The sequence below is a fragment of the Lepidochelys olivacea genome (genome assembly GCF_965140295.1).
Source record: "Lepidochelys olivacea isolate rLepOli2 genome assembly, chromosome: 26".
Lineage (NCBI taxonomy): Eukaryota > Metazoa > Chordata > Testudines > Cheloniidae > Lepidochelys > Lepidochelys olivacea.
Window position 1 is genome coordinate 10,362,414 of NC_140436.1, and position 13,434 is coordinate 10,375,847.

At 39.3% G+C, this 13,434-nt stretch overlaps 1 protein-coding gene across 2 annotated transcripts in view; it reads right to left on the reverse strand.

Moving 5' to 3' along the window:
- The window catches only part of SLC23A2 (solute carrier family 23 member 2), a 117,466-nt gene that overhangs the window by 51,846 nt on the left and 52,186 nt on the right, over positions 1-13,434 (reverse strand). For both annotated transcript variants that reach the window (XM_084615402.1, XM_084615401.1), the window contains exon 3: positions 8,685-8,962. In XM_084615402.1, coding sequence (XP_084471528.1) covers positions 8,685-8,789 — 105 coding nt within the window. In that variant the 5' untranslated portion in view covers positions 8,790-8,962. The remainder of the gene's footprint in view (positions 1-8,684; positions 8,963-13,434) is intronic.

Consider the following 13,434-nt stretch of genomic DNA (forward strand, 5'->3'; position numbering starts at 1 on the left):
TAACACAAGGAAGTGGGAGAAAGGTAACAGCAATACTTCTAGAACAAGCATAAATTGCTCTCTGAGTCACTCTTGCCATCTGCGTCAGCACTAACACATCTCGAGGAATTATAGCCCCATAATTTGCTTATCTATGTACATATTTTGCAGAGAAGAACTCCCTTTGATTGACCATGCCTCTCTCCCCACTTTCTTCTCATTTCTGAAAGACCTTCATTTATCAGTTGATTCATTTTATATTTGTTCTTTCCTCCAGAGAGTAAAAGCTAATCATCTGCTGCTCTATGCTTTTAGACTGCATTTAATATGGAGTAACAAAGTTCTCAGGTCAAAATTAGGTAAGACAGATTTTGGGGTTCTTCTTATCCATCATGCCTTGGATACAAGACTCATCCTGAAAGCAAAAACCCATCCTTAAAAATACAACACAAGTTCAAATGCGGACAGTGATTTAATACGTTATTCTCTTTTTCCTCTATCAAAATGAGAAGACATTAGTTTGCATGGTATAGATTTTACCTCCATTTTCTTCTAGTTGTAAACCTTCTGGGACAGATCAAAGGCAAAATCAAACAAGATGTCAATAACCTAGTACATTCAGTTTGCTTGTTCACCTAAAAACTGCATCAGCAAATTATTAACAACAGCTTGTGCACTGGTAAAACAGAAGTGATCCAATACCATTTTATAGCTACTTTGAACTATTAGAACTTGATGTTTTAGTTGAAAATTAACTAGGTTAGAAGTCACAGAGATCTTAACGTTCACGTTAACATTTTCCACGGATGAGCAAATATTACTGAGTACTGAAAAATCTAACCTTTCCTCTAGCTAGAAATAGCAGGCATAATTCAATCAGGGATGACGAAAAAAGAGCTTTCACACAGAGTTAAGAGGCTATCTGGCAGATAACTACACTGTTACCAACAATGATTTGGAAGCTCATTTCTGTACCAATTCTGGGTTAGAATCCTTTTTTATAGAACACTTACAGAAATAAAAAGAACAATTCTTTCCCAAGCCTGGAAATGACCTAATTTTTAAGATATGAAGTTTATCTTAGAAAAGCGTACACACTTGAAAATAAAGCATTTCCACTAAAAGAATGCAGCAACAGATATTTGTGGTCTGGTGAACACTCTTTTAGATACACAGAACACAACCCTCGTGTCTGTCCTCAAAACAGAGACACAGACACTCAACTCCACAGAAGTCAATGAGAGCAGATGTCTTATAAAAATTTATAAATGGTAAACAACGAAGTGGGCCATGTCTGCATTCTTGCTTGCAGTACTTCAACAGGCTGATACATTTCAGGCCCTTCCATATTTTAGGAACATTGTATAAGGCAAATAAAAATAATGAGAATCTTGCCTGTGTAAAGATTGCAGGATTAGGCTCAGAACCATCAAGAAACCAAAAGGAAATCCCTCTTCCTGCTTTCAATTAGTTATAGTCTTCTCCCTATATGTCCTTCCACAAACCCACACACATTCAGGAGGAAAAACACATGCATTCTGGGTAACAGTCAAAACATCTCACAAGTCACTGAAGGTCTTAAACGGTAAAAAAACTGAATCAATTTCCATATGCATTCTTTTAAGCAGTGCACGTTGCCCAATACATTATTGATCTAACCATTTCTCAAAACTTTCTCTGATTTCACCACCTCAATGCATTAGAACATGTACGTCACGCCTATCCTCACGTTCCTTCACTGGCTTCCAGTCAGGTTACAATGATAGTGTACAGCTTCGGTGCTAAGCGGTATTAACTCATCAAATCCCAGGTTTATCAGAGACAGAATTTTCATCCAGGAGCCACCATGGCAGCAACGCTTCTCTGGGACAATGAAGCTCACAGAGCCCAGGACGAAGTGCACATCATCTGGAGATAAAACATTCTCAGCTGAGGGGATCCAGCTAGCTTCCAGAGAAGATTAGGCAACTTCAGAACCTGACCTTTCAAAAAGACTGCAAAACTTTCCTCTTCAAAAAAGCCTTTTCACCACAAGACAGGCATTCAACACTGACATCCACTTCTAGCCAATAAACCCTTCTTCCCCCACCCCAGACACACACACACACACACGCGAAAATAAAACCTTAAAAACAATGCCCGCCCTCCCAAATCCTCCCATATTCAATTTCCGTGTAGGAAATTCATAAGCAGCTGTTATAGCAGCAAGGAGAAGTTTTTCACAATAGTATTTTGCACAATTCAAATTACTTATGAACTGCACTCTCGTATTTGAGCCATTGGATATTATGGTGCTGTAAAAAAACAAAAACAAAACAAAACTAGTTCCAACAGAAGCCCATCAGGGAAAGACATCCTTTTATTATTAACAGGGCAACTGAGATGTAACTGTTCACCAGCAAGAAATGAAATTGGACCATACGAAAGAAACCATGTCCCACACAGACAGTCACTTTTCCCTTTCCGTCACTGAGTTACTTATTTAGAAGCGACTAGGTGCCGTGTCTGCCATAGTTTTGAGCCATGCATCGAACTGAAACGTTTTGCTTTAAACTTTTAAGGTACGGCATGAGATTGACAAAAAACAAGTAATACAGCCTCCTTCCTCCAACTTAACATCTCATCAGGGGATCATCGTACTGAAACGAAGTTGCCAAACTGATTACAGCAACCCAGAACATGGAATCGTCTTGTAGGGTAGCCTGGACTTAACTGTAAACTGGAGCCACACTACAGGCTTGTACTTCTACAGGACTGTAGCACAATACCTGAGTCCAGTTCAGGCCTGTCTACACTGCAAAACCCATGGAAATTCTAAGAGTTTTATTTTTGGATGCTGGGGAGGGAGGGTAGAGTGCCGGATGATTGCCATACTCTAACCAAGTACACAAAATTTGGTCGCTTCTACAGTGTAGTCAGAACCAAAACACATTTCACCCTAAAACTTCAGTGTAATTTCTACCCGCCAGTCAGTCTGCTCATGGAGTACGGCTGGTGCGTTGCAGTAGAAGACAGATGAGGGTTCAATTTCCAATGCCAGTTTCCAGTTGTTCCATGGGACAACAAACATGAGAAGAACTGTGCAGGCATTGCATTCAGCACATTTGAAGACGACTGGCAGAGGCTAAACAATACCGCTAATTAAGGAGTACCATCTCACCTTATTAAAGGCAACTTCATCCACTACTCTTCAGCTGGGAGGACGTTGTCTGCAACGTTCATACGGGGAAGATGCTCATCAGGGATCCGTAAAGGATAGGGTGAAATGCTACTCCCATCAAAATTTACGTGACACCTCAAATTTTAAGTAGGCCTCCCGAAAGTGAAACTAGCTCAGTAAAATACCCATATGAAAATCACCCAATTAAGGAAGGCCAGGTTGACAGGCACAGGAGGAAGATGGCATTTTAGAATAATAAAAACAAATTGTATATATATTTGATTGCACCCTATTTTCACCCCTCCTTTGTATTTTACTTTTTTTAGGACTAAGCTGTTGAAAGCAGGAAGCATGCCTTCCTTTGCAATTGCCCAGCACTTTGTACAACAATCCTGACTGGGGGCTAATCTAACTTAGGTATGTATATGGCTCTGGACACGACGCTAATAAATAATTATAAGCAGTCCTTTATTCCAAGGCTCACCATTAATAACGTGATGTACAAGTCTCCCTTCCTCAACCTAAGACTGCTCTGGCTAAAACACCAGCGCTTTTAGAATGAAGGATCCTAGGAACCCAGATAATCTCTTCCTCCAGCAGACTGACACTCAAAATCATTGTTGTAGCCGTCAGCCCCAGGATATTAGAGACACAAGGTGGGTGATATCTTTTATTGGACCAATTTCTTTGTGAGAGAAGCTTTCGAGCCACACAAGAGTGCTGAAGAAGAATAAGCATGAGCACACAACTACAAACATTAATGGCAGCTGAAAAAAAAAAATCACACTGAGTATTTCAACAGCAAAAGCACATGGTGCTCCCAAAACAGGGATGCTTTTATGATTCCTTTTTGTTGGCATAATTGTCTGCCTGTATGTTGCAATATGATTTTTCCACCAAGTCTTGCGACAGGATTTCACAAAAACTGTACAAAACTAGTGATAAACAACTCAGGACCATTGATGGGGTTTTTCTGTTTGTTTGCTTGAAGCACACACAACACAGACCATCTTATGTTTTCCACATAGTGGTATTTACAACAGAACTTATGGTACACAAGTTTATATTCAAAGGGCTCTTATTTTCCCATCACTTACCCTCTACTTCTTTTACTTTTGGCCTATTTTAAATGAGTTTCACAATGCTGGATGTATTGACATACGTGTGATCACAATTTAGTCGTGATGTATATGTGAATAAGCAACAGGAAAACAAAGAGCTACATAGTAATAGGTTTTTTTTCTAGTATTGGGTTACTACAGTGATCTTTTACCAAAGGGGAAAAGAATTGTGCCCAACAAAACGTAACGTATCATATATTCTCCTTTCAAAATTTCATAGATTCAAACTACAGCTGTTCCTGGACACTGCTCCTCCCTTCCTCATGAGAAATAGAAGTGATATTTTAAAGGATTCTCAAAGCAGAAAGGTAAACAGACAAGCCTTGATAAGATAAAACGTTCTTATCACTACGGCCTTAGTTCATTCATATACTTCCTACACCAACCAAACTATTTGCACAGAATCTTGCGGTGACTGTTTGGCACTGGTGCGACAACTGCTGAAATACAGTGTCCACTTCCAGTGCCTGCAGTTCAAGAAGGATGTTGATGAACTGTAGCGCGTACAGAGAATACCCTTGAGAATGATGAAAGGATCAAAAATCATGCCTTATAGTGATCGACTCAAGGAGCAATCTATTTAGCTTAACAAAGAGAAGATTAAGGAGTGACTTGATTACACAGCCAACATGGGGAACAAATACTTAATAATGGGCTCTTCAATCTAGCAGAGAACAGTATAACATGATTCAATGGCTGAAAGTTGAAGATGGACAAATTCAGACTGCAAATTAGAGTAATTAACCACTGGAACAATTTATCACAGTAACGGGAGATTCTCCATCACTGACCATTTTTAAATCAAGACTGCATGTTCTAAAAAATCTGCTCTAGGAATTATTTTGTGCAAGTTCCCTGGCCTGCGTTATACAGGAGGCCAGACTAGATGATCACAATGGTCCCACCTTTCTGGCTTTGTAATCTGTGAATACCTCTCTTCTTCCTGTGCACATGTTCTAACGCTAATAGCATGACCCCTTTCATCCCAAACATACGCATATACTTTAACTGCAATATTTGCAGGGTGGTTTCTTTTTGTTTTTAACTGCTTGAGTTGTGCGTGTGTCTGACTGTCATTACACGGTTACAATAAGAAAGATATCCAGGTTCAAAGCTCATCTGTTGTGCGTTCATGAGCGTAACTAGCTACTGCCTCTTACACATCAATTTATTGGTATTAAATTTTCAGTTAGAATTCTAACAGTATTCTTTGGGCACCTACATCTTCAGGCTAAATTTTCTTTTTTTCTGAACTGTCATGGGGATGGATTTGTTTAAATTTGGTTTCATATTTTTACTTACAGAATTTATTCAAATTATAACTGGATTTCAAATATATTTAAAACCCAGGACCCAGACAAAAGTCAGGAGCCACACCTATCTGATGATGGTTTATCCTTCTGAGAAGCTTATTCCTTTAGGAGGTGTCACTTCACTGTCTTTGGTTTGTTTTTCCCCTTCAGAAAAGGCAAATCAATAAAAGAACCGCTTAGATCGAAGTTTAGTGGAGATGTAAGTGCTGCTAAAATCATATTTGGATATCCAGGTTTGGAAGTAGAACAGTGATATTAGCAGGGGTGATTTACTTTGAACAGGTGCATGCTGAATAGTGAGGAAACTGCACGCAACATCAAATCCCCAAAGTCTCTACTTCAGGAACTCTGAAAAATTATTGCTTCCTAAACCTCTGTGAGGAAAAGTCCTCAATTGTCCATTTGCAGTTACATTTGATTACTTTTTCCTACTATAATCCATTAAGTGCAAAGCACATATTTAACAAATCTGATTTCTGACATTTTACTTTGCTACAAATGTTCTTTGAAGAAGCTCACTTTAAAAGAAGTGAGAAGACGACAAACCAGTAAGAGAGAAATTATATAGCACTGTCTACTGATATAAATAGTATACAATAAACTGAAGTGAATCAGATGGAGCTCTTTGGCCAGGTAAACTTGTATCAGTTGACTTATGAAATCTGCTAAGGGAAGACCCAATCCTGTTAAGTTATAACTTCAGTGGGAGTAGAATTTGGCCAAAGCAAGGAAAGGACAAGGAAAGGCGGGGGAGATGCAGAAACTTAACAGGGTCATGAAAGAATCAAACAAGTGTAACCCATGCCTGCACGGTGTGGTACTCTGTCCCCCTCTAGTGCACGTAGACCATTTAGAGATTAACGCGTCTGCTATAGCCTTGGTTAAGAGGCATGCGGCTTTTGGCTCATGCAGTAGAGGCTCACACACTTAGCTTCAGGGATCCCAGGTTTGATCCCAGCCAATGACAGATCGTCAGCGTTACACAAGCATCAATGGAGCCTACTGCTGCAGTGTTTTTATTTTTCTCTCAACCCTCTGAACAAACCTACAGCCCATGGAGGTGGGGGGGGGGACATATTCTTTCACTCCGCCCCCCCATCCCACTCCTATTCACCCCAAATTTATACTTTGTGAGGTTATCACTGATAGGCTGCTTCCCCACACACATTTTTTATATATATATTATACACTCACCCACATATATATTTACACAGACACACATAATATGGGAATGGTCAGGAGGAAAACAGTATCTGGTTGGTCCACAAACACAGGGATTCATGTCTAACCTGCATCTTCATGAAAATAATATTTGCACCTTTCATATTTGCACAATCTTTGTATAGGTCACTAGGACCATCAAATAGCTGACTCAAAAAAGCTCTGTTCATGCTGCTCCCAACAATCGATGTCTTTATAAATAAATAGCCCCTAGCACTAATATTTCAGAGGTCAAACATTTGCAGAAGCAGGCCAATATTGCAGGATTCAAAATGAAGACTAATTAGAGGGAACGTCCTACCCAAGCGTCAACCTTCTACTCTTAATGTCACCAAGCTCAGCATGCTGGTTCTCTATTTTGTTGACTGTGGAGAGATACTAGGACACGGTAGAGTTAATCTAATCAGAATTTTTAGAGATGTGAGACTGATGACCGTGTGGACAGCTATATCAGAAGCAAACAGTGGCTAAACATTAGCTCCCGGAGGATAATATCAATAAGATCTCTCTCCCTTCCTCCTGAAACCAAAAATCTGATAAACTGTATGGAGATTAGATAAATAATTCAAAGTTTACCCACCACATTTCTGTCACTTCTTAATAGAAATAACTAGAAAAGGAACAAATCTGTGGAAAAGCAACCAGAAATATTTTTAATGTGAAACGCAGAAGAGCAAAATTATAGATCTGATTGGGGAAGACACCTTAAATTCACTCCTGTTTCTACTGGAAACCCCAGTTCTCTTGATGGGGCAAGAGAACCAAATGCTAGTGCAGCAGCATTAGTCAAGTGGCAAAGCTTTCTTTATTTCAAGCTCATTATCTTAAAATACTGACATCCAGTGGAGTTGAGGAACTGATCAAGACGTTCCAGACCAGGGGTTCTCAAATTGGGGGTCATGACCCCTTACGGGGTCACAAGGTTGTTACATGGGGGTCATGAGCCATCAGATCCATGGGGCTGACAGCCCTGAGCCCCCATTAACCACCACCCCCTCATTTTATATGTGCTGAGGCAATTTCAGAGGCTTGCTGGGTGAAAGAGGTCACCAAAATAAAAAGTTGGAAAAAACACTGGTCGAGACAGTCAAGAGAGAGCTAACACCAACAAAAACCACTATGATCCCATCCACAATGTGGCAAAACTGTGGTATCTACAATTGTGTTACGTCTATAAGATGCAGACATTAAGCAGATACAGCACAGTTATGGAGGTTTGGTGCTAAAACTCACCTATTAAAAACATTTAAACAGGGTTGCAGTTAGCATAACTATGCTTCCGGAAAAGCTACTAAAATAAATTACCTCAAAATGGTTTTGTACCTACGGCACAATCCTTCAGCATGAAAGGAACCATGGCACTGTCTGGAATAATTCAGTGTCATTTACTTTTCACCTCAGTTAAAATAAAATTTCTTTTCATCTAAGTAATGCCATCACTGCACACATTGTTAGTGTTTGTTTTTCTGAACAAAAACATATTCATTGCAACTATTCATAATATGGAACTACTTTCCCTACTTCAATAAAATTCTATTTCCAGACAAATTACAGCCTCAATTTCCTCTCAATAGACGCAATTTAGCCAGACGATTTTAAGACAAGATTCTTCCCCAAAAAAGGATGAGTAGGTGTATACTTACCAAGAGACATCTCTTAAGACGTGTCAGAGAGCTATATCACAATAGACATTGAGGATTCAAGAATTTAGCTCACTGATCTCATAAAAGCCTCTTCATAATGCAATGTCACTCAGAATTTCTATATCTAAAAAAGCTTAACTGCGTATCTGGACACTATGCTTAAGCCAACATAAACCCTGATAACTGAACAATACAAAAACATTTTACATATTATTTAAGGAAGAACATTCTTGAATATTTTACTTACAGGTAGAGTGAAGAAGGCAGGATGCTTAGATTCATCTTCATATTTGCCCTCTGTTGAGCTTCCAGTCTCCACTGATTTAGAAGCAGTGTTCTTGCCAATCCCCATGGTTTCCAGAATGCCGAGGACCGTCACACAGTAGCTCAATTGAATTTTATGAGACGGGAAGGTGGAGAAGAACAGGGCAGTTTACAGACAGCAGCACCCCCGGAAGTTAGAACGGCACCTAGTAGTCAAGTTCAAGCATTAGGTCCTGGAAGTACCTTTAGCTTCGATGGCACCTAGAACCAAAGAAGTGAAACTAATGAAATTTTTTTTCACGATGACGAAGCATATATTTGTAATACTTTATGAAACCAAAAAAAAAAAAAAAAAAAAGAATCATTGTTTTATAAAATTCAGTAACAGCCACAACCGTTGTAAGTGCAGTACCACTTTATCGAACATCCCATATGGAACATTACGATGATCCACGTTTCCCAAAAAAACCTGAAAGAAAGCAACCCCAATTTTAGCTCTCCAACATACAGCCTGCTAAAAGTTTAGGCTCTGCCAAAAAAAATAGAGATCTTTAATTTTGCCCAATTTTGGATACAAATCAAGGCCACTTACTGGTTTGCTCACCCTTTCCCCAAAATCTGGAGCGTCATTGACTTACAAACACCATTTGCAGCATTCTGTACACTATTACTGTCTGAAATCCCAATGTGAACAATGTTTTACATGTTACACTAGCCTACATAGACACACATCTGCAATTTACTATAATACCCATGTACTTTATCTTGAGTGTTTAAGCGAGAGAGGTTTCCCTTGGGAAGGGTTTCTTTGATTATTCTCTCATGCTGAACAGTCGTTTCCTGAGAGGGAGGGATGTACCTCGTATCTTGAAAAAGTTATTTTCACCACCTTCAAAGTACTGGAGACTTGTATTTTTAGGGTTTTTTTAATTCCACTAATTTAAGGATTAGGACCATTTGTAAAAAACTTTCTGCAACCAGAAAAATCCCATCCTTTAGGGTGTGGAAGTATGATGATGCAATTAGCCATTATTTGTCCCTGCCAGTTACGCTTCTTCAAGAAGTAAATCCTACAGACCTAGACACAGGTAAACCTGATCTTTCAAGGTAACCCCCTGCTGCCATTTTAAAATAGGAAAAACACACATTTAGCTTACTGAGCCTCATGTTGAGCATATTCCTCTGCTATAGAAACTTCGTTTTAACCTAAGATTGAAGATATTAGAGCCCATTGCTGGTTATAGAAACTTAGTTCAAAAAGTTTGTTGGAGAAGACAGCTGTTCGAGGATGCAAAAGTGATTGTTTTAGGGCCTCTACAGAACTGAATATGCGTTTTACATAACACTGTGTAACATATTTGTTCCCTTACTCCCTTTGGGATGGGGACATTAAAAGAAAAATCTTCTGTAATTCATCTCCTTTTAATTTGCCAAACCGACCACTGCAATGTACCCCCCCCCCCACGTTCCCTACTTAGATAAACATCCCAGCTCTGCAACAATCCAAAACCTGCCATCCCCAAGAGTGAAAACACAGCCTGAATATTCAACCCCAATTCCCCAACTGGCAATGCAGAACATCACCACTAAGTTCCCGGGCCAGATAAGCCCTGTTTTGACATTATTTAATGTATTTGGTGATATTCTATCATCAGACACCTGAAAATAAAAATCAGTTACAGGCAAAATGCAAAAAGACTAAACCACAGAGAAAGAATATGACAGATCACAAAGAGGAATGAGAAAAATACTCCCCATCAAAAAAAAAAAAAGGGACTATCAAGGGAAATTTCTGTGAAAGCAGCCACAAAATTGAAACAGAAGAAAAACCTATGGTACACTGGCAATGACATTTTCAATTAAATTCCTGAGGTGGAAAGGCAGTGAATGAATATTCAAAAAGAAGTCAAGAGGAACAAATCTCAAAACAGCCACATAACTAATCCCAACCAAGTATTGACTGTTTATTCTCTTTCCTAAAGGTTGTCTAGCAAAATGCCAGGAGTTTAATGTCTGATGCAACTGCAGTAATAATGACACTTGAAGTGTGATCTGTTCTGCACATGGCAGAGCTGGGGCTGTGTCCGGAATAATTATACAATACCTCAATATTTAAGAGCTAGTTCCAGTTTAAGAACTGTCCATTTGCTAGTCGATTCTGGTTACTCTGGTTGGCAAACAATTTAGTTTTAAAAATAATTTGACATTTAGACAGCCAAAAAATAAACACATATAAAAAAAGTGCTATTTGAGCATTGAAATGAAAGTGAAGCGCTCCTACTAGAAAAGTGAAATGGGCTCAAAAGTAGTACAGTGTTTTCTTAACTCAAAGGCTTAGCTAATAAGAGCCAGTAATTAAATTAAATTAAAACAAAACATTAAGGGGATACAGGCAACTCGTTCTTGTAGTTGGAACTTTAAATTAAAAAAACAAAAAAAGAGAGCCAGCCCAAGTGCTGAGTGTTTGGAACACCCTTTTATAAACTAAATGTTTCAATCCCCACCAGATGCACACATTTCCACGCGAAAAATATGACCTTCCAGAGATGGAGAGTAACTAGTTTGCTTCTAATTTGTATACCTTTATCACTGTTGACAGCTCCAAAAATAATGTGAAAAGAAAAGGAGTATTTGTGGCACCTTAGAGACTAACCAATTTATTTGAGCATGAGCTTTCGTGAGCTACAGCTCACTTCATCGGATGCATACCGTGGAAACTGCAGCAGACTTTATATACACACAGAGAATATGAAACAATATTTGAGCATGAGCTTTCGTGAGCTACAGCTCACTTCATCGGATGCATACCGTGGAAACTGCAGCAGACTTTATATACACACAGAGAATATGAAACATATTGTTTCATATTCTCTGTGTGTATATAAAGTCTGCTGCAGTTTCCACGGTATGCATCCGATGAAGTGAGCTGTAGCTCACGAAAGCTCATGCTCAAATAAATTGGTTAGTCTCTAAGGTGCCACAAGTCCTCCTTTTCTTTTTGCGAATACAGACTAACACGGCTGTCACTCTGAAAAAAATGTGGTCAATGTTAGTGAAAAACCTACTGGAGATGTTCACCGTGTCTGGATGGCACAAAAATAGAAGAGAACACAAAGATGAGAAAGAGAGACATGGTGTGGTTATGGATATTTTTTTTTAAACCCACAGAATTACAAAAGAAACAAAAAGGAAAACAAAAATGGGATAGAGATTGCTGTTCTTTGTGCAAAAAAGTTACTTACAAGGAAAAACAGTGAGAGTGACTAAGTTTTTGACTACACGCACAGTGTGCCACTTTAAAGACCAGTATAGTTTATTCCTGTACAGGAAGAGAAAGAGTAATAAATTATACCAGTCTAAACTGTTACTCCTGGGGGAATTCTGTGCCAAAACATTAAAGTTTCAGCACCAAAAAATAAAGATTCAGAACCAAAAATTAAAAATTTGGCGCACGGTATTTTAAAATTCTGCAACATTCTGCATATTTTATTTGTCAAAATAATGCAATATAATCACTCTGGTTTCAATTATTTTGGTAATTTCTTTGAACTACAATACAATGGATGGAGAAGGGGAGTGGGGAGCACCGGCAGGAATACCCAAACCCCCTTGCCTAATAGTAATGTAAACAGGTTTCACCCTCTATTTCTAAAAGCAGCAAAGAGTCCTGTGGAACCTTACAGACTAACAGACGTATTGGAGCAAAAGCTTTTGTGGGTGAATACCCACTTGGTCGGGTGCATGTAGTGGAAATTTCCAGAGTTTTTAAATTTCCTTTATTTCCAGTTATTAGACAACAAATATATGCAGCCATATGCTCAGTGTTAGATTATAGGCAACTATAGAGCAAATGAGGAATGGCGAATCAAACTCACAATTTATATTGGCTACTGACCATCTCCAGAAAAGAAAGTAGCGAACAGTTCACGGAGCACATTTTGATAGGCAATTTTTTCAGACCGAAAAGTTAGACTAGTTCTAATCACTAAAGCAACATAAGCATTTATAAGGCCATACTGTCCTTTTACCCACTGCAGCATTGCTAAAAATAGAAGTGTAGATGAAGCAGCGCTGGCTTAAGCAATGCCTTAATAGGTGCCCAGATTTCTGGGCAGGCTTATACCGTCCGCACTGAAGCCCATGTCACCACATCTCCACTATATTGTTTTATTTAGCAATGCTAGCATGGGTATGTCATATTGTGTGTAGATAGGTAGGTAGATAGGTAGATAGATGCAGTTTGGGTAGACATATCTCCTGTGTCAGAGTTTTTTGTGCTGCCATATCCTGGTCAGCCTCTCTGATCACTTGCCCTCTCCCTTCCTGCCAGGGTTAGCCTTTAACCAGTTAGGATCTTTTGATCTAATAGGGTGTCTCCGCACTGTGATAAAAAACTCATAGCACCAAGTCTCAGTCAGCTGATAAGGATCCATGAGGCTTTGCCTGTGGGGCTAAAAACAGCAGTGTAGACATTACGGATGGGCTGAAGCCCAGGCTCGGAGATCCTCCCGCTTTGCAGGGTCTCAGGGCTCAGGCTCTTGCCCGAGCCCTAACGCCTACACTTCAAATTTGGCAAGCACCCCAAGCCCGAGTCAGCAATTCCAAGTTAGGTGATGCAGTGCCACTAGTACTCCTTTTCATTTTCGCCACATGAACCCTTTAGGTTCAGCCTTTGGCAGCATAAAGCAACCTACCTTGGATAGCGTCTGGAAGGTAAATTCTCCCACCAATTG